This window comes from Actinia tenebrosa, unplaced genomic scaffold (genome assembly GCF_029948245.1).
Source record: "Actinia tenebrosa isolate PJP-AT-01 unplaced genomic scaffold, QUT_ActTen_1.0 PGA_scaffold17__23_contigs__length_9995812, whole genome shotgun sequence".
Classification (NCBI taxonomy): domain Eukaryota; kingdom Metazoa; phylum Cnidaria; class Anthozoa; order Actiniaria; family Actiniidae; genus Actinia; species Actinia tenebrosa.
In genome coordinates this window covers 5,357,818-5,379,978 of record NW_028292577.1, presented here as the reverse complement: position 1 = coordinate 5,379,978, position 22,161 = coordinate 5,357,818, and the positions used below count along the sequence as shown (strand labels likewise).

Below are 22,161 nucleotides of genomic sequence, written 5' to 3'. Positions count from 1 at the left end.
TAACTTCTATATTATAATGAATACACATGACCACTAAACATTAAACTATATTAAACTATATTAACAAACTTAATACCACCTAAACATGGCGGCTATGATTTCAACTAAATCCCAAAGAGTAATTAAGTATTATTTGTAGCACTTTTATAGCATAATACAGCCGGTTTCTAAGATGGATTAAAAAAATTTTGAACTTTTTTATATAGCTTATACAGCTCTTTGCAGATAAAAACATACATCAAAATTACTAAAAGTGACATTTTAAACGAAGTATTTACCTCTATATTTCGAAAGGCAGAAACATTACGGTGTTAAAGTTGATGTACAAGAGGACGAAACATGGTGGGATCACTGTATCAGATGTGGCTTTCTGGAGAGGAACGCTACACAGGAAGCCCAAGCACAATTCGATACCAAGGACATTCGTGGCACTTCTTGAATATTGTAGAAAGCCAAACAACAAAATAGGTACAATTTATCTCGATATCTTGTTCTAGAAACACGATTTTTTGGATTCTGTGGGTCTAGTTTACTTATATGTATGTATCTGAAGGGGGAAAATGGTTGGGTTACTTGAGTCGTTGATTGACGGACTAGACACGACGACAATAACCGAGGAGGATCTGGGAACGAGAATGTGACGCCAACGCCTGGACGCCCACAGTTTCCTTGTAGCGTCGTGGAAGATTGTCAAGGGTTGTTGTACTGTCGAGTTTTCCTCGATTTTCTCGCTCAAATATTGCGGCACTCCATCCAGATTACCCATCTGATAACTCATAGGTAAGTCTAAGTTAAGAAAAGCAAAGTTATTTTAAAGTTCAAAGCCGGAAATGATGGAAGAAGATAAACAAAATGCTTCAAACATGAGTGATTACGAAGCTCTTGACAAACAGACTTATTTGCCACAAAACAAGCATTCTAGGTATATCATAGAGCACTTTACATTTGGTTTTACTATGGAAATCACTAGAGTGGTAAAACATGCGTTGGATTGCACGTCTCGCGGTGGTAGATTTATGTGCCACGCGATGAGCGATCTAGTTTCTTGTGTACCAAATGAAGTCAAATAAAAATTAGAAATCTGATTGCATTGGCTTTAATATCACAGGCTTTAGGGAATTCTTTGCTTTTTGTCGTGAGAAATATTTGCGAACAAATATAAACCACTCAAATTATGACACTCAAATACCCACATTTGCGTTCTGTTTTGGTGTGTCCATAATCTTTACATCAATTAACATAGGATTTTGTCCTTTTCAGCACCTTTTTCATCGGTTTAATTGATCAAATAATTTTTTGAGCGAGTAAAAAAGTCTAAGCAAACATGAAGAGCGTCAATTTGAATCGAAGCTTGAGCGTAACGCTTGTTTTCTAGGAAACTGGCTATTTTTACATCGCAATCCTAATAAGGTCACAAGCTCGCATTCATGACACGAGTGAAAAACGTCTGCGCATGCTCTGAATCCGTATGTAAATTAGTCAAAACATTTGTCAATCTCGTACCCAGGGCCTGCGTTTTTTCTGGCCAGCGGCGAAGAACGTGGGCTCTGGCATAATCCATTTTTTGAGACCAGGATTTCTTGGACTTCCGGTATAAGAGCGTATACGTTAAAAGACTTGCAAAAAATAAAAAAATATGTTCCCGATTTCTATTTCTTATTTTGATCGGAAATAAACACAGAACTCTGTTTGAAAGCAGGTTTGAAAGCATGATTTTCATTGATTATGTTTCACTTCCAGAAAGCTGCGCATGCACCAAAAATGGATTATGCCAGAACCCTCGTTTTTCGCCGCAGGCCGAAAGAAACGCAGGTTCTGGGTACGAGATTGAACATTTGTAAATTTGACTTTTAAACATGCCTTATAAATTGGACTTCACCAAATGACAAAACTTAGTGTCTATGCTTGAAACTTAAGGCTAATTCTTTCATATTGTGTTTGTTAATACAGTATCTTGGTCTGACAAAAGTATACTCGCAAAATTTTTCGTATACTTCGTAAAACAAACATTTGTCTTCTCACTCAAGCTCTTCAAAATTCTTAGAAAACGTGCTGAAATGCACACATTCCTAACATTGATCAGCAACTGTATAACGGTTAATTCACAATTTTTAAGTCTTTTTAACCATTTGAGATTTAAAAAATAACGGAATTATATTATTATCGACAAGTTATGAAAATGTGGTATTGTGTTTAGATATTTTGATTGATTTGAAGTTATTGAGACACCGTGATTTATAATCGGTGGCCCGTAAAAATGAGACACTCAACCCAAAAAAATTATATCGAATCTTATATTGAAGAACTATTTCAACAAAATCTATTGTCTTTAAGATCATCAGCTCAAACAGATTAACGTTTTTTCTATCAGTTACAAACTTGTACAAATGCTGAAAAGTAATCCAATCAAACTCCCAAGCAGAAGATTGGAACGACAATCGACAAACGACAGCGCATAGTACAAGTGAATTCGGAATATATATTCAAGGCAGTTGTTGGTTGATCGGATCGATCGATTTCAAGGTTAGTATTAAACCCATATATTTTCCATTTGCACACGTTGTTTGGCGTCTTTGGATACAAAAGACATTAAGTGATTTTCAAAGATGCCCTAACATAATAAAACTAAATAAATAAAGTATTAAATAAATATGAAATTAGGTTAAAAAGTTAAAAAAGTTAGAAGTAACATAAAATAAGTATATAAATACAGAAAATTGTAAATAATTAAAATAGTTCTTATTATAGCTATGTAGATATATATCTAACAAATATATTGAAAATTCTACGTATATGTATATGTAATCTAATCAGAGTAATTTTCTAAATTCTTTTAAATTTGAGGCATTTCTTACAGAATTATCTAGATTATTACATTCCTTCGCAGCATGAAAACTAAAACATTGTTTGCAGCAAATTGTGCGAACAGCAGGAAGATGTATGTCTGAACGGTGGCGAGTACAATAATTATGTATAGATTTGTTTGTTAAGAAATTGAAATCATAATCTATGTTATTATTAATATACTTAGAAACTGCAATACAACGATGGCGATGGCGACGTTCACTTAAGGTATATCTAGGAAGGTCTAATGTAAATGTTGTATAGGAACCTCGTTATTCTTGTCGCCCCAGACAAATTTGCATATTCAAAAAGAGGTAAAATCAGACTATTGTAGAAAGCTAAATGGGCACTTACAGGTAGTAAATACTTAATATGTCTTAATAGACTGATTCTTTGTGAGACCTTCAAGCTAATAACTTCTATTTGATTGTGCCTTGTTAGATTCTCATTCAATGTGATCCCTAAGTATTTTATCTTATTAACATGGTCAAGAGGCTTGTTTGTATTAATCATGATCGATGCATTCTAAATGATTGTAGCTTACGATGGCTACCAAATGAAACAAATTTGCATTTGTCAATATTTAATGTCAAAAGATTGTCATTAAACCATTTGCATAGATTATTGAGATCATTATTGATATTGTTCTCAAGTTCTTGTAGACCAGACGAGAAGAGGTATATTACAGTATAATCAGCATAAAGAGAAACCTCACAATGCTTTACCACAGATGTTAAGTCGTTGACATAGATGATAAATAACAATGGCCCAAGCACGCTTCCTTGTGGGACACCAACTGTAACCCCCTTAGAGGACGAAAATTCATTTTGGATTGCTGTGACGTGTGTCCTTTCTGATAGGTAAGATTTGAACCAGTCAACGGCAACGTGGGATAAGCCAATTGTATCCTATTCGCATCATTCCCTTTCACGCTTGTTAAATAAAAATGGGATAAATGCAACCGTGATCAGTCAAGGGAGCAGAAAATAAATCTATGATGGTGATGCTAGGGAGCAAAGAGGGAGAAAAAGACTGAACACAGCTGCTGGTCGGAGAAGGCGAGCGCGAGAGGGTAAGCTGGCTAAAGGAATGGAAAGCCGTCAATACTGCAATTGCCACAACGAGTTTTATACGAAACTGCGCGCGGTGGATCTGGGAGCGACCTTATTTATACTTGTTCTGTAAGGGACTGGTGCGAATAGTTGTAAACTTGAGAGTGCACACATTTAGAGTGGTAGGACATGTATATGACATGAAGTGGTTGGTACAGTATGGTGACTGTAATGGTCCAGTCAGGTTATGCTGTGTAAGATGTCAGTTAGAGTGGTAGAACATGTATATGACATGAAGTGGTTGGTATGGTGACTGTAATGGTCCAGTCAGGTTATGGTGTGTAAGATGTCAGTTAGAGTGGTAGGATATGTATATGACATGAAGTGGATGGTACAGTATGGTGACTGTAATGGTCCATTCAGGTTATGGTGTGTAAGATGTCAGTTAGAGTGGTAGGACATGTATATGACATGAAGTGGATGGTATGGTGACTGTAATGGTCCAGTCGGGTTATGGTGTGTAAGATGTCAGTTAGAGTGGTAGGACATGTATATGATGTGAAGTGGATGGTACAGTATGGTGACTGTAATGGTCCAGTCAGGTTATGGTGTGTAAGATGTCAGTCAGAGTGATAGGACATGTATATGACATGAAGTGGTTACTTTGGTGACTGTAATGGTCCAGTCAGGTTATAGTGTGTGAGATGTCAGTTAGAGTGATAGGACATGTATATGACATGAAGTGGTTAGTATGGTAACTGTAATGGTCCAGTCAGGTTATAGTGTGTAAGATGTCAGTTAGAGTGATAGGACATGTATATGACATGAAGTGGTTGGTATGGTGACTGTAATGGTCCAGTCAGGTTATGGTGTGTAAGATGTCAGTTAGAGTGGTAGGACATGTATATGACATGAAGTGGTTGGTATGGTGACTGTAATGGTCCAGTCAGGTTATGGTGGGTAAGATGTCAGTTAGAGTGGTAGGACATGTATATGACATGAAGTGGTTGGTATGGTGACTGTAATGGTCCAGTCAGGTTATGGTGTGTAAGATGTCAGTTAGAGTGGTAGGACATGTATATGACATGAAGTGGTTGGTATGGTGACTGTAATGGTCCAGTCAGGTTATGGTGTGTAAGATGTCAGTTAGAGTGGTAGGACATGTATATGACATGAAGTGGATGGTACAGTATGGTGACTGTAATGGTCCATTCAGGTTATGGTGTGTAAGATGTCAGTTAGAGTGGTAGGACATGTATATGACATGAAGTGGATGGTATGGTGACTGTAATGGTCCAGTCAGGTTATGGTGTGTAAGATGTCAGTTAGAGTGGTAGGACATGTATATGATGTGAAGTGGATGGTACAGTATGGTGACTGTAATGGTCCAGTCAGGTTATGGTGTGTAAGATGTCAGTCAGAGTGATAGCACATATATATGACATGAAGTGGTTGCTTTGGTGACTGTAATGGTTCAGTCAGGTTATAGTGTGAGAGATGTCAGTTAGAGTGATAGGACATGTATATGACATGAAGTGGTTAGTATGGTAACTGTAATGGTCCAGTCAGGTTATAGTGTGTAAGATGTCAGTTAGAGTGATAGGACATGTATATGACATGAAGTGGTTGGTATGGTGACTGTAATGGTCCAGTCAGGTTATGGTGTGTAAGATGTCAGTTAGAGTGGTAGGACATGTATATGACATGAAGTGGTTGGTATGGTGACTGTAATGGTCCAGTCAGGTTATGGTGGGTAAGATGTCAGTTAGAGTGGTAGGACATGTATATGACATGAAGTGGTTGGTATGGTGACTGTAATGGTCCAGTCAGGTTATGGTGTGTAAGATGTCAGTTAGAGTGGTAGGACATGTATATGACATGAAGTGGTTGGTATGGTGACTGTAATGGTCCAGTCAGGTTATGGTGTGTAAGATGTCAGTTAGAGTGGTAGGACATGTATATGACATGAAGTGGATGGTATGGTGACAGTGTAATGGTCCAGTCAGATAATATTGTATGCTATTAGCATAATTAATATCAGTGTTTTTCTTGTCATTCTTAACAGTTGAAAAAATGTTACATCAAGGGCAGCAAGGTCAGAAGAGGTCATCAGCTGATGTCCAGCCAGGTTGGTTTTCTGAATTTGAGTTGGATTTATTGAACTGCAGTTCATAATGAATTAATGTATTTTTTACGCAACACTTTCTAGTAAATTCTTAAAACCTTTTGTAAACATATGTTTAAGATAATAGAACAACACTTCCAAGTTATAAAAAACGTTTTGCAAGTAATCTAAAATACAAAACTATTGTGTGTCATTACCAAAAAAAGCAATGCATTAGATCCACATTTTTTGAATTTGTATGGGTCAGATAAAGAGGAATAACATTTCAGAGTTGGGTATGCATACAGTGAAAAAAGATATCCATTTGTGCATTTAATCCTCCACTGCACCTATTCAAATGTAGGTGTTTTCAGTTGCTTATGGTGCTTTATGGTGTTTTCTTTCTTTACCACTATCTTATTAAACAAGTTGATAAGAAATACTTGTCAGTGCAATAACTGTAACCAGGGCCACTTAGACCAGTTAAACAAGAGAACCAATTAAAATGTGGAATGAAAACAATTCATTTCGATTTTGGGTATTTATGTTTTAAATTTAGCGTGCTTATATTTGGAAGGGCTTACACTTAAGACAAGAACTGGTTCAGAAGTTTACTTTATTAAGAAAATAATATGAAATAGAAGGGAAGGATATGGAATGAATAGGACGGAACAGGATGGAATGGGAGAGAACAAATAGAATAGTAAGGTATTGAATGGTGCAGAAGAGAAAAGAATAAGTATGAGAACAGAATAGAATAGGAAGGAATTGAATGGGACAGAATACAATAGAATAAGTATGAGAACAGAATAGAATAGAATAGAATAAGTATGAGAACAGAATAGAATAGAAAGGAATTGAATGGTACACAATGAGAATAAGAATAAAATAAAGAGGTATTGAATGGTACAGAACAGAATAGAAATAAAATGAATGGGACAGAACAGAATAGAATAGGTATGAGAACAGAATAGAATAGAAAGGAATTGAGTGGGACAGAACAGAATAGAAAGGAATTGAATGGGACAGAGCAGAAAAGAATAGAATAAGCATGAGAATAGAATAGAATAGAACAGAACAAAATAGAAAGGAATTGAATTGAATTGCAATTATTTGAATTATTTGATTTTTTAAACTTAGAAAAACTTATATTTTCGGTGAAATCACGTTTCTGGCTTTGTTATTCACTGGTGAACACATGTAATAATGCTTGCTCAGAACGGTTGCTGGGAAACAGTGAAATTTGATGACAACCCCAATGTCGATGTCAGTTCTCCTGGCGATGCACGGTCTAAAGACCTCAAGTTATACTGTCTTTCCGAGATCCCGGTAAAAATACGTGAGTGAAAAAAAGAATCGGGACAAAACATTTGTAGAAATAATCATTATTTTTCTTTTTTGACAGCTTTAGATAAACCAATAGTAACGAGACCTGAGAAAGAATTTGCCAACTTTGCTCAATTGATAAGACTAACAATTGATGGTGGAACCCAAGTATTGAGAGATGTATTTGACTCGATTCATCCACCAAGCTCCCTTCACAGCACACTACTTAGTACAACAGTGCATTCTACTCTAAAGAGACTGAGAGCAAAGAAGATTCTAACCAAACAACATTGGGACAGACTCTACCCTGCTAGCCGAAGCACACCTGTCACTTCACAGGATTTTGACATGACACTGTTATTTGTACTGTTGCGTGATATTTGTGGTCTACCACCCCCACCAACAGGATGGAACCAGCCTCCTGTTGCTACAGACCTGAGTAGAGAAGCCGATTTGGCTCGAATCAAATATTATAGAAATGAACTTTATGGCCACATCACAGAAACAGCTGTTAGTGACAGTGATTTTGAGAAATACTGGAGTGAGATCTCAGAAGCGTTGTTGAGACTGGGCGGACCACATTTCAAATCATTTATTGAGAGAATAAAGGTTGAAAGTAAGTATCTTAATTTTACAACAGATGCTGATGAAATGGCAGAAAAACATGAAGGTGCAGTAGAACTGCATCCAAGTGATGTTATACTATTGTTCCTTCATTACTAGAGTGTTGTACTAATAAATACTGATTCATAGTTAAAGGCTTTAATTTGCCCTATTTCACTATGACGTCACATCAAAACAATCTATAAACGCAAAGGATCATGGTCGTCGGAGGGGGTCAAATCAACGCAAATTCACCGAAAATTGTTCTAAAACCCGTATCAATCCACGAAGAGAAGTAGAATAGCCAGCAAACGCTCAGAATATTTTTTAGTACATATTAACACATTTATATCTGAAAACCAGGCCATTTTAAATTAAACTGTTTAGGAGTAAATTTCGTTGAATTTTCTATGGATTTGGCGATTCTATCCCCCACATAAACCAGTAGTGACGTCATAGTGAAATAGGGCAATTTGTCCGCAAAGATTAGGCAGTTTCGAACTTTGGGATTTTAAGTCTTCGCGGAGGAGGTTTGGGGTAAGAGAACTTTGCTCATATATATATATATATATATATATATATATATATATATATATATATATATATGAGATTCTGAAAGTTTGAAGAAAATCTCTGAGACAATTGTCGAGAAATTTGAAGTTGAAGTTTTGAAGAATAGAAATTTTGCACAAATGAAACATTTCAGTAAAGTTGTGGAAAAATAGTTCATTTGCCTAATAGGAGTTCCTAATTTTATCTAAAGCTGCTAAATCACTTTGGAGTAATGGGAAGAATTGTAAAGAAATCGTAGCATAATTGATATTCCAAAATATTGGATCGTCTAAAGTTCACCGTGAGCCGTATTTTTGGACTATTTTGTTGTGATAACTAACATACATCATCCGTTTAATCTGTTATGTTGACAGCTTTAGATAAACCAATAGTAACGAGACCTGAGAAAGAATTTGCCAACTTTGCTCAATTGATAAGACTAACAATTGATGGTGGAACCCAAGTATTGAGAGATGTATTTGACTCGATTCATCCACCAAGCTCCTCTTAACAGCACACTACTTAGTACAACAGTGCATTCTACTCTAAAGAGACTGAGAGCAAAGAAGATTCTAACCAAACAACATTGGGACAGACTCTACCCTGCTAGCCGAAGCACACCTGTCACTTCACAGGATTTTGACATGACACTGTTATTTGTACTGTTGCGTGATATTTGTGGTCTACCACCCCCACCAACAGGATGGAACCAGCCTCCTGTTGCTACAGACCTGAGTAGAGAAGCCGATTTGGCTCGAATCAAATATTATAGAAATGAACTTTATGGCCACATCACAGAAACAGCTGTTAGTGACAGTGATTTTGAGAAATACTGGAGTGAGATCTCAGAAGCGTTGTTGAGACTGGGCGGACCACATTTCAAATCATTTATTGAGAGAATAAAGGTTGAAAGTAAGTATCTTAATTTTACAACAGATGCTGATGAAATGGCAGAAAAACATGAAGGTGCAGTAGAACTGCATCCAAGTGATGTTATACTATTGTTCCTTCATTACTAGAGTGTTGTACTAATAAATACTGATTCATAGTTAAAGGCTTTAATTTGCCCTATTTCACTATGACGTCACATCAAAACAATCTATAAACGCAAAGGATCATGGTCGTCGGAGGGGGTCAAATCAACGCAAATTCACCGAAAATTGTTCTAAAACCCGTATCAATCCACGAAGAGAAGTAGAATAGCCAGCAAACGCTCAGAATATTTTTTAGTACATATTAACACATTTATATCTGAAAACCAGGCCATTTTAAATTAAACTGTTTAGGAGTAAATTTCGTTGAATTTTCTATTGGATTTGGCGATTCTATCCCCCACATAAACCAGTAGTGACGTCATAGTGAAATAGGGCAATTTGTCCACAAAGATTAGGCAGTTTCGAACTTTGGGATTTTAAGTCTTCGCGGAGGAGGTTTGGGGTAAGAGAACTTTGCTCATATATATATATATATATATATGAGATTCTGAAAGTTTGAAGAAAATCTGAGACAATTGTCGAGAAATTTGAAGTTGAAGTTTTGAAGAATAGAAATTTTGCACAAATGAAACATTTCAGTAAAGTTGTGGAAAAATAGTTCATTTGCCTAATAGGAGTTCCTAATTTTATCTAAAGCTGCTAAATCACTTTGGAGTAATGGGAAGAATTGTAAAGAAATCGTAGCATAATTGATATTCCAAAATATTGGATCGTCTAAAGTTCACCGTGAGCCGTATTTTTGGACTATTTTGTTGTGATAACTAACATACATCATCCGTTTAATCTGTTATGTTGACAGCTTCAAGTAAACCATTAGAGACGAGAACTATGCCGAGAGAATTTGACAACTTTGCTCGATTGACAAGACTAACAACTTATGGTGGAACCCAAGTATTGAGAGATGTATTTGACTCGATTCATCCACCAAGCTCTCTTAACGGCACACTACTTAGTACAACAGTGCATTCTACTCTAAAGAGACTGAGAGCAAAGAAGATTCTAACCAAACAACATTGGGACAGACTCTACCCTGCTAGCCGAAGCACACCTGTCACTTCACAGGATTTTGACATGACACTGTTATTTGTACTGTTGCGTGATATTTGTGGTCTACCACCCCCACCAACAGGATGGAACCAGCCTCCTGTTGCTACAGACCTGAGTAGAGAAGCCGATTTGGCTCGAATCAAATATTATAGAAATGAACTTTATGGCCACATCACAGAAACAGCTGTTAGTGACAGTGATTTTGAGAATTATTGGAGTGAGATCTCAGATGCGTTGGTGAGACTGGGTGGACAACGTTACAAATCATTTATTGAGAGAATGAAAGTTGAAAATATAGATCTAGATTTTACAACAGCTGTTGATGAAATCGCAGGAAAACATGAAGGTACAGTACTGCATCCAAGGCAGATGCTGTTTTTTTTTTTTTTTAAAAATAAAGGAATAATAAACTATTTATATTAAAATATTAATCTTGCCGGAACCAGTACAGCTTTCTGTTAATGAATATTGATTTATAGTAACCAAGAAACGATTATAAAAAGTAGGGATCGAAGGTCTTCAATGTGTGTATAAGAATACAGACTCCAACTTTGGGATCTAAAATTCTGGAGGGTGGGGAAGGGGGATGGGGGTTGGGGTGGATGATGGGAAATTAAGGAAGCCTAATACTTGCTTGCTTTTCTATCCGTTTATTTTATCCCCTTTCCTCCAAAAGAGGACTAGACCTATTTTGTGCAGCGCACACAAAGCATCAATCAACCATAGAAGGTGTCTGTTTGCATGTTCCTGAAACTTTTGTGGTTGGTATTAGTGGTATGATAGTATGATTCGAGCTCCTAGGTGCTTTGGGCGGAGACAGCGTGAGGAAAAGAGGGGATGAGGAGAGGAAGTAATGATAATGATCGCTAATCTTATAAATCTATTTTCCTTGTAGATGATACCATACCTAGTGAAATTTTCGCCCGCGGTCCAGAAGCACGGAAAGCGTATAAAGAAGCCCTTGAAAGCGGAAAAACAAAAAATCGGCGTTTACTTGTTATGGTAGTGGGACCGGCGCGCGCAGGAAAGACGAGCTTACTGAAATCATTAAACGGTAAACTACTCATAACTATATGAAAAATTCAATAAATAAGTTGCTTACAGATGAGAAGATAATAAGTAACTGAGGTGGTTAAGTCAATTAACTAATAAGTAAATTTTGAGTCAAAAAATTTATAAGGTTGGATACTTTCATGTACTTAATGCTACTTTTGTTCAATTACATTTTAAAGGAGAAGAGTTTGACCCAAAAGAAGACAGCACTGATGGGATTCAGCTGCAGCGCACATTTTGCAAGTCACAAGAAAACTGTTGGAGTAAGGAAAGTGACAAAGGAATCTCATACGCGGACTGCATGGCTGATATTATTCATAAAAATCTTCAAGGCGGAGATGACAGCGAAGAAATACACGATGAAAACTTTGAAAAGGAGTCGGTAGAATCCAGTAAAAGTCTCTTAAAGAATGATGACGATGATCGCGACGAGGATCACGATGATGTTGATAATGCGAATGATGATGATGACGCGCATGGTCATGATGATGACAAAATGAATGCGATTAAAGTCGAGTCTGAAGAAACGGATGAAGAAGCTAACGAAGAGCTGGAAGTCAAAGAATATATAAGCGAGAAAAGTACCGCAATTCTCCCAAAATTCATTGAAGAAAAAGTAATATTCAAGTTAAGGGATACCAAACTGAGTGATAAGACGAACCGAGAGAATGAAGTGTATATCAAATCGCTAGACTTTGCTGGTCAGGCTGTCTACAATGTCATCCATCCCATATTTCTAACTTCGAAAGCAGTTTTCATTCTAGTTTATAATTTGAAAAACATTCCACATCATCTCATGAAATCCATAGTCGAGGAAGATGGCGCAGAAAGAGAACTCGTAGATCCCTTTGAGATGACAAACATGGAAAATCTGGAGTTATGGTTGTCCTGCATTTCTTCCTATACAGATGCACAGAGAATGGCAAAAATAGGCGAATTGTCATTGCCTCCTGTATTCATAGCAGGGACTCACGCAGACAAATTTGACGGTAATCTTGAAGATGCAAAAGAGATTATCCGAAAAATATACAAATCTCTAAGTCCAAGCAAAAGACCATCTGGCTGTCATGTTGTGAGGAACCAAATCTACACGGTGAATAACAGAGTATCCGGTAATGGAGAAATAAACGATAAGTCCGTCAGAGAACTCAAGGCAGATATTGAAAAGTTGTCAAAGTCTCTTCCACATATGGATGAAGATATTCCTGTCAACTGGCTGTGGTTTGAAGAAGTGCTGTCAAACCTTGTAGAGAAGGAAAACAAGAAATACATCACAATCGATGAAGCTTTGAAGATAGCCAATAAGTGTAAGGTGAACACAAGTGCCGAATCCAAAGAGTTCCTCACCTTGTTAAACTATTTGCACGACTTGAAGACTGTTATCTACTTTGAGGAAACTAAGAAAGTATTCATTGATACGGAATGGCTGGTCAAAGTGTTTACAAAGGTCATCGAGGTCAGGCCGGTTGAGAAACGAGATGGCTTCGACGAGTCCTGGGATAAACTGGAAGAGAAAGGTGTCTTGGACAGAGCCTTGGTGGAACACGTATGGAAACGCTTAGTTGATGAACAAAACACAATTGATGCTCTTCTTTTAATTATGGAGAAATTCTCACTTATTTGTCGTTGGAATGCTAGCGAAGGAGAAGAAGTGTACCTTGTTCCATGCATGTTGTGTAACAGCAAGAAGCGAGAAGACATCGCGAAGTGTCTAGAACATGAGAAATCGTCAACGATGGTCATTCGTTTTAATATTTCCCATGTAGCGCTAGGTATATTTCCTAGGCTTTTTGTAGCTATTGCTGAAGAAGGAAAGAAAATATGGCCAAATCTACGACAACCAATACTTCACAAAAATATCTGCAGGTATCAATTTTAATATCAAAATTATTTCAGTTTACCCTAGAAAGATGTTCTTTTTCCAAAACTAAACTTATATTGTCCTTCTTCCTAAATTTCATTACTACATTTCCCTCCTCTGTGTCTTTCTTTCCCCCCTCTCTCTCAGATAAAGAACACTCTTGCACTGGGCAGCATGGGTGGCGTTCGCGGCTAACACGTCATCGTCGTTTCACCGCTGTGAGTCCAACGGGTCGGGTCGCTGGTTCGAGCCCTGCGGTCGCCACATGTAAATTGAATTTGGTTTGATGTGTTGTTCTCTCCTATGCTTTCAACATGTGAGTTGAGCGTTGTGTGCATAGGATATTAAATGAAATGGTAGTGCGTGTGAGCGAAAAATGTCCCCAATTAGTGCAAAAGCGCTAGAACGACTAGACACTTTAAAAAAATTATCTATTTTTTTTACTGTAGTCCAGTGAAAAATTAAACTTATCTTTTCCTAAGATTTTCACTATTTCAATATTAGGGCTAACTATTTTCAGTTTCTCTTTCTTCTTCACCGCTCTATCTCAGTTTAAGATCGTTCGTGAACTGTAGTCCATCGAAATAATAAAAGTTCTCTTTTCATAGGATTTCCAAGATTGGCAAAGAAAGAAAGCTTGATATCTGTATTATTCAGTCAAGCTTTCAAACAATCAGTGTAACAGTCTGCAACAAACAGAACATCGATGGGCAACGAGTCACTGAGTTCTGCCAGCACTTTCGTAAATTGCTTGATCAAGTCTTTGTTGACATGTGTCGAAACTTTCCTTGGATGCAAAACATGACATTCGAGTATGGAATACTCTGTCCTGTTTGTACAACCTCACCAAACAAATGCAAGTCTCACGAGATAGAGGGATGCACCCGGGATACGTGCCTTCACTTTGTGAACGAAGAAGAATTGAGCGTCGATACACCGGAGTGCGAGAAGGACGTTGCAAATCTAGATAACGTGATTGAGGAGAAGGCATATGTATACTGGTTCCCAAGACAAGTAAGTGATCTCATTACTTGATAGTAGTCAATGCTACGCACACTATCAAACTCTACTTTCAATACACCAGTTTCGAACTGTCTGTTGCTGGAGGTCAGCCTAGATTTTGTACAGGATATTCATGTGTTCCAATGAAGGTCCGTGGAATTTCAAAGTGTTTGTATTGTTGAAGTTGTGCATTCTTTACTTTACCGTTGGTATTTGTGAAAATTTGGACTCTGATACAAGGCTAACCCCGAGTAAATGAGTCTGTAATCAATGAACACAGCGGTTATTTGGAACTCAAAAACGGTCTATTACCGAAGCTTTCCGATAAATATTTTTGACCAAATGTTCATGTTGAGCCTATATGTGTATATAACATGACATTGCATCAAGCATGTCAGTCCCTTTTGTGTTACCAGTAAATAAAACCGCTCAAAGTAAGTAACAACGTTCCCTACAATCACTGTTATGGGATGGACCGCTCTCGGTAGAGCTACTCGGGATCTTTATTCTACTTTCTCTTCTTCTTTACTCTTCTTCTCTATCTGACTTAAACTAATTACATGAGCTCTATTTATAATAACTTCATGACATGTGTCATTCTACCATCAATATAATATTATCGCTGTGCCTTGATTGGCTAATGGAAATAGTAAATTCCTGAGTGTGATATCTTATTAAGGATAATACGAGTGAAAATCATAGAACTAAACATAACTTAAACTAAAGATATTATATGAGTATATGGTAAATGTATAGAAAGGTCTACGAGGAATAATTATATCATAAGATTTAAAAGAATAGTGGTAAAATAACTAAGCAAAGGGGTAAAGAGTGTTTAGGGTGTAACCATAGGTGTACATGCTAATGGGAGGAGCTAAGTAGTTTACTTGTAAATTCAAAGCATACCATTATCTAAACTTGCGTGATAGTAGCCTTACTGAAATCTTATATCGATATTTTCAATAACTAATTGATCGTTCTTTATCTTGTTTTCATACGATAAGAAATAGTAATTAGAAAAACTGATGTCTAGCTAAGTCTGTAAAAACATTAATTTTCTCTCTCATAACATCACCACCAATAGACCTTACCCTAATCCTAATGACGTTTCATTTTCAAAATCTCTTTTCAAATTAAAATGTTAAAACTCCTTTGAGAATACCAAGACAATAGTGAAAATTAACTTAACATAAAAGCTACAGAAAGGAATTCTGGAAGTGTAAGTATAAAGCGTAATCATGCTTGAGGACTACAGCTGACTAGCGAGTGACAGTAACAAGCCATATTTGAAGCAGATGATACTGAACGCTGGGATGTAATGCAATCTGCTTTCTTACAGTTCCCACTTTCTGTGCTTTATGGAATTCACTTAAAACATTTTGTACTCAAGTTATTTTCATGTCTTACAAACAGGTGGTAGGTCCAACGTTAGACTTCACTGAAAACCAGAAGCGATGGTTGGTGATTAGCATATGCTTGAACATTGTTCTTCTTCCACCTTTACGAAAGTTCCTAGAACGGAATATGCTGAAACACTACACTAAACTGAAGACCAGCTACAACATCCACAACCAAGTCCACGAAGGACGACTTGTTAATGACGCAGGCCGGGCATTGAAATATCGTAGCATAAACAACAATGGCACAATAGAGAAAGAAAAAGACTACGACTACAATGTTACTTCTGCTGTTGACTTGGCCAAGCTGTACTTGAAATCTCACATGGCTCAATTCACAGGTAAGTATATTCTTACTCGGTTCTTTAAAGTAATATGCTTTGATAGCCACTGCTACGGTACTATAATGCCAACTCATATCTGACTTTATATGCTGGAGACTCACGTGCCCTAACAGAGGACAAAGGCCGTTTAACCCTATTGATGCAAAAGACACAATTGAATACCTTCCTTGTTTAATGATGGATAAAGACTCTTGGTCTCACGTTGTCAGTTCCATCTCGGTTGTAACCCAAAGATATGATGATGATGGTACTTGTCGAAAACTGACCTCTCGTGGGTCGTTGTATACTGTTTATTTTAGTATGACTTTTAATTAAAGTTGCCAACTTATCAAAAATTTTAAAAAATCAGGTTCAAAATATAATCAAAAAGCAGGTTCCGAATGCTGCAGTCTTACTGAAAGAGAACGCTATTTGGGGAATTAGACACATCAGATTCATAATGAGAATACTTCTTTTCTTTTTCTCTTCACTCTAGGATTCAATGATACTTGCGATCTATCTGCAGTCCTTGGTGTTCTTTCCTCTGCTAGTGTCTTTTCTGCTGACATTCAAGACTTCTCAAGTAAAGTACGAAAAGATGTAAGAAATGAATGGGCCCACCCTAACTTCCAGACCTGGGATGAAACAAAGTTTGCAAATTCCTTCAATCTAATGAATTCTCTCTTGAAAGCTCTGAAGCTGTCATCTGAAGATGAAAACACGGTAGCTGATCAACTGAAAGAATGGGAAAACAACTGTAAGTTTCAGAAACATACCTCTTTAGCTTTGGCGTAATATTTTCCCATTTCAGACCACGAGTCTGAATAAGAATAAGAATACTTTTTTGAAGTTGTGTTTTAATTCTTGTGCGGAAACGTAAAAGAAATGATACTCAAGGGAATGACACGTGGTATGGAATGGGAAACATTACGACCAAGGTAAAAAGGTCTCTTGCCCCTTTGATGTGTTTCCGTGCATTTTTTTATCGCTTAACAACGTGAGATTACAAGACAAGCTGCAATAAACAGTGCAAGTTGTAACACCGTAATACAGCCTTAAAACTTCTAATTCTTAGTATGATTATCATTTCGATTTATTTTCAGGCGTAGAAATCTGTATAGCCAACACAGTTCCACCAGAGTTGGTAAAGGATATCGAAGATAAAGTGTCCCAGTTATCTAGAGAATTCCAACTTGCTCTCCGTCGAAACGAAGAAAACGTTGCTCAGTTATCCGAAGATGTTAAACATCTGGCTATCAGTCAACAAGAAGAAGTCTGCAGAGTTCTCGAGACTTTGGTGACTGTGCAGGATGCTATTCGATCTCTAAACCAAAGGATGGGACTTAATGAGGTAGATGTGGAGAAGGTTAAGGAGGAAGTGAGGAAGCTTAAGGAGGAAGTGAAGAGGGCTCACGAAAGAATCGATTGTATACAGAAATAGATCTATATCGCATCTGATTGGCTAATTACATTGAGCCAATCCCCTATAGTGGAAAAGAAATCTTGGCGGACGTCAATCAAAGTGTTTGCATGACCTTTCCCCAGCGGAAAACACAAAGATTTGGTCAAGGACACGTGCCTATGGAAACGCCTTGATCAACATCCACTAAAAACTACTTTGTCGCGGCGACTACTCCGCGATAATGACTGTAACATTTATAATTAGACAGATGTTTTTTTAGATATTTGTAATCTATATTCATTGGGAATCCGTTTGAATAACGTTTAACGTGAAAGAGGGTCATACGAGAGTTTTTTCTCATCCTCTCTAAAGAAATTTCATTTGTAATATTTACATTTTACTTCAGAAGTTTCATGTAGCACTGTGTCTTCAACTTATTTCCTTCCTATGTCCTTTCATTATTATTAATATTTTTTTATAATTTCCCATCCGCTAGGCGAAATTGTGAGGCAATACAATTTAGTTGTGTCTTCATAGGCTTATGCTGAACAGAGATAAGTTAGAGTTACTTTAGTGCTATAAATACATGTATTATCAGTGAATATCTGTATTATCTATTAAAGTATTTTATAGAGAATTTTGAGTTTTTGAAGTAATTTTCGATCCGCTAGGCGAAATCGTGAGACAATACGGTTTGGTCAGTGTTTCTTAATAGGCATTTGCTGAACAGAGATAAGTTAGTGTTACTTTAGTGCTATAAATACATGTATTATCAGTGAATATCAGTATTATCTATTAAAGTATTTAATAGAGAATTTTGAGTTTTTGAAGTAATTTTCGATCCGCTAGGCGAAATCGTGAGACAATACGGTTTGGTCAGTGTTTCTTAATAGGCATTTGCTGAACAGAGATAAGTTAGTGTTACTTTAGTGCTATAAATACATGTATTATCAGTGAATATCAGTATTATCTATTAAAGTATTTAATAGAGAATTTTGAGTTTTTGAAGTAATTTTCGATCCGCTAGGCGAAATCGTGAGACAATACGGTTTGGTCAGTGTTTCTTAATAGGCATTTGCTGAACAGAGATAAGTTAGTGTTACTTGCTATAAATAAATTAATTAATAAATAAATAAATAAATTAATTAATTAATTAATACACTCTAAAAAGAAGACACCTTTTATTTTCGCTATTTTGAATGAATTTTATTTATTTGGGACATAAAGGAATACTCTTTTCAATACTTTGGATTGCGTGATTTGTGAATAATTTAATGAACTTTTCCAAAATCAAAATGGTAATAATATGACCATCAAAAATTCTCTATTGTGATTGGTCTGCTAATAGTTGATTTTTTTTTAATCACTGCAAAAAAGCCAAATCACAGTGGGGGGAAAAGAAGAAAATTTTTGATAAAAAAATTGTTGATGGTCATATTAAAGAAAATGAAATGGGTTCTCATGCATTGTGAAAAATGGCACAAGTGCAGTTCAAAATCAAGATTTTCAAATAGCATGAGCCGGAGGCATGATATTTTATCCAAATTGCACTCAAACCTATTGGTTTTCCTATACAAAACATTCATTGACAGGCACGTTGCCTGGGTTATCATACAAATTCACACCTTTCAAAAATTATGAATTTGTGAGTTTTGAACTCATTTCCTTCAAACTTTATAATTTTACTATAATTTCAACATGCCCTTTCCTGAGCTAGTCTAATCAGCTAATTATCTGTAATTATTATTATTCTTTTTTTCTATATTTTTATTTTATTATTCTGTTTTACTATATATTTTTAAAAACTGATAAAGTAAGAAGCTTATAAAACAACCTGTGAAAACCATGAAAAGCATTAAAAAACATTACTAACAAACTATAGCTATTTGACTGATGGTGGATGGTCAGACAAGAAGCAAAATATTTTGCAATCCAAGATCCAAAATAATATTGTTTACCAGCAAAGAAAAAAGTTCCAAATCTTAATCATTATCTTTTGTATTTCTACCTATGCAAAAATCTTGTATATAGTCTTTATACTTGGCCAAGGTTACGATAAGGACAATGGTCTGGCTAAAAGTGGTCTAGTTTTTTATTCACTATTGACTGTGCAAATTACATTACATACCTCAAAGCATTTGCCAGAACAGCTCCATGTTTTCTGTCCAGTTCTCTTGTTATAACAAAATATGACTTTTTCAGAACCACATGTGCAACCAAATCCATATGGAACTGTCTGAGGGTTGGTATTCTGTTCCTTCATATTTGCTGAAAGGAATTTTAATATAAAATATGATGTAAAATAGATGATATAACAAAAGACATGACCACCATGTTGGATGATATAACAAAAGACATGGCCACCATGTTGGATGATATAACAAAAGACATGACCACCATGTTGGATGATATAACAAAAGAAATGACCACCATGTTGGATGATATAACAAAAGACATGGCCACCATGTTGGATGATATAACAGAAGACATGACCACCATGTTAGATGATATAACAAAAGACATGGCCACCATGTTGGATGATATAACAAAAGACATGGCCACCATGTTGGATGATATAGCAAAAGACATGACCACCATGTTGGATGATATAACAAAAGAAATGACCACCATGTTGGATGATATAACAAAAGACATGACCACCATGTTGGGTGATATAACAAAAGACATGACCACCATGTTGGATGATATAACAAAAGACATGAGCACCATGTTATATGATATAACAAAAGACATGGCAACCATGTTGGATGATATAACAAAAGACATGGCCACCATGTTGGATGATATAACAAAATACATGACCACCATGTTGGAAGATATAAGAAAAGACATGGCCACCATGTTGGACGATATAAAGAAATAGTTAGCTGTAGTTCTCAATATAACTTCTATATTATAATGAATACACATGACCACTAAATATTAAACTATATTAAACTATATTAACAAACTTGATACCACCTAAACATGGCGGCTATGATTTCAACTAAATCCCAAAGAGTATTTAAGTATTATTTGTAGCACTTTTATAGCATAATACAGCCGGTTTCCAAGATGGATTAAAAAAATTTTGAACTTTTTTATATAGCTTATACAGCTCTTTGAAGATAAAAACATACATCAAAATTACTAAAAGTGACATTTTAAACGAAGTATTTACCTCTATATTTCGAAAGGCAGAAAACATTACGGTGTTAAAGTTGATGTACGAGAGAGTGCAACATGTTGGGATCACTGTATCAGATGTGGCTTTCTGGAGATGAACGCTACACAGGAAGCCCAAGCACAATTCGATACCAAGGACATTCGTGGCACTTCTTGGATATTGTAGAAAGCCAAATAACAAAATAGGTACAATTTATCTCGATATCTTGTTCTAGAAATACGATTTTTTGGATTCTGTGGGTCTAGTTTATTTATATATATGTATCTGAATGGGGAAAATGGTTGGGTTACCTGTGTCGTTGATTGACAACAACCGAGGAGGATCTGGGAACGAGAATGTGACGCCAACGCCTGGACGCCTCAGACGCCCACAGTTTCCTTGTAGCGTGAAGAGTTGTTGTACTGTCGAGTTTTCCTCGATTTTCTCGCTCAAATTTTGCACTCCATGCAGATTACCCATCTGGTAACATAGGTAAGTCTAAGTTATATTAAGAAATACAAAATTATTTTTAAGTTTTTTAAGTTTTTTAGTTGTTCAAAGCCGGAAATAATGGAAGAAGATAAAGAAAATGCTTCAAACATGAGTGATTACGAAGCTCTAGACAAACAGACTTATTTGCCACAAAACAAGCATTCTATGTATATCATAGTGCACTTTATACTCGGTCTTATATTACTTTACACAATCGGGTTACGAACTCTGGTCGAAAATTGCCAAGTTTATAGTTGGCGATCGACTTCAAAACAATAGTCCCGGGGTAGCCAATCGATGAAATCGATGATCGATTAAAATCGATATCAATCGATGCCAATCGAAGCCAATCCATCGATTGATATTCGAAATCGATGACCAATCGATCAACCCGGTCTCTGTGACCTTATCGATTGATATCGATTACCCTTGCATCTTCACCCCTGACGATAGATGCAAGATAGAATTACGCTAGATCCAACACTTTCGGAGCAGCAGGTAGGGGGACTCGCGGAATCCAAATCACCAAGCATCGAATTTCACGGGTATTGCCCGCGTTTCAGGCCCCTCTAAATGTGTGCGTCCGCATCGGGTATTACCCGAGCGATGATTCCCTTACTACTGCTGTGTTTACGAAGGTTAAAATATTTGTGTCGCAAACGAGGGTTAAAATATTTGTTTTATATATGCATGAATGTAAAGAGTTTGCTTATGATTTCTGTGTAAAGTGCTTTAAACCCAAGTTTGTACCTACTAAGCCAAATAAGTATATTTGTTGTGGTAAGAAAATGCAAATAGAAGACGACACGTCAGCACAGTGTTACGAATGTGGTAAGAATATTCGTAATGCCGTACCAAATGCTACCAGAGAGCAATATTACGCCAATGGAGGTCGTAAGAAAACACCTTATAAGAGAATAAAATACTTTAGGGACTGGATGA

General features: G+C 36.5%; 4 protein-coding genes across 5 annotated transcripts in view; 2 read left to right on the top strand and 2 right to left on the bottom strand.

Annotated features, from left to right (window-relative positions):
* The window catches only part of LOC148910334 (uncharacterized), a 32,707-nt gene extending 31,363 nt beyond the window's left edge, over positions 1-1,344 (bottom strand). Inside the window, exons 1-2 of the mRNA XM_089031715.1 lie at positions 1,194-1,344; positions 279-786 (exon numbers count right to left, since the gene is read on the bottom strand). The gene's annotated coding sequence lies outside the window, so the exon portion shown is untranslated. The remainder of the gene's footprint in view (positions 1-278; positions 787-1,193) is intronic.
* Positions 1,345-7,801: 6,457 nt separating this feature from the next.
* LOC116288602 (uncharacterized) lies at positions 7,802-18,554 on the top strand. The gene is made up of 9 exons (XM_089031712.1): positions 7,802-7,942; positions 8,856-9,393; positions 10,276-10,869; positions 11,419-11,577; positions 11,756-13,442; positions 14,046-14,451; positions 15,853-16,177; positions 16,656-16,916; positions 17,263-18,554. The coding sequence occupies exons 2-9, from the start codon at positions 8,955-8,957 to the stop codon at positions 17,598-17,600; spliced, it is 4,209 nt and encodes a 1,402-aa protein (XP_088887838.1). The 5' UTR covers positions 7,802-7,942; positions 8,856-8,954; the 3' UTR covers positions 17,601-18,554.
* Positions 14,901-22,161, bottom strand: part of LOC116288603 (uncharacterized) — a 7,629-nt gene continuing 368 nt past the window's right edge. The window contains exons 2-4 of the mRNA XM_089031718.1: positions 21,039-21,207; positions 19,690-19,829; positions 14,901-16,894 (exon numbers count right to left, since the gene is read on the bottom strand). Coding sequence (XP_088887844.1) covers positions 16,862-16,894; positions 19,690-19,829; positions 21,039-21,207 — 342 coding nt within the window. The 3' untranslated portion in view covers positions 14,901-16,861. The remainder of the gene's footprint in view (positions 16,895-19,689; positions 19,830-21,038; positions 21,208-22,161) is intronic.
* Positions 21,117-22,161, top strand: part of LOC116290724 (uncharacterized) — a 27,899-nt gene continuing 26,854 nt past the window's right edge. For both annotated transcript variants that reach the window (XM_089031714.1, XM_089031713.1), the window contains exon 1: positions 21,117-21,219. The gene's annotated coding sequence lies outside the window, so the exon portion shown is untranslated. The remainder of the gene's footprint in view (positions 21,220-22,161) is intronic.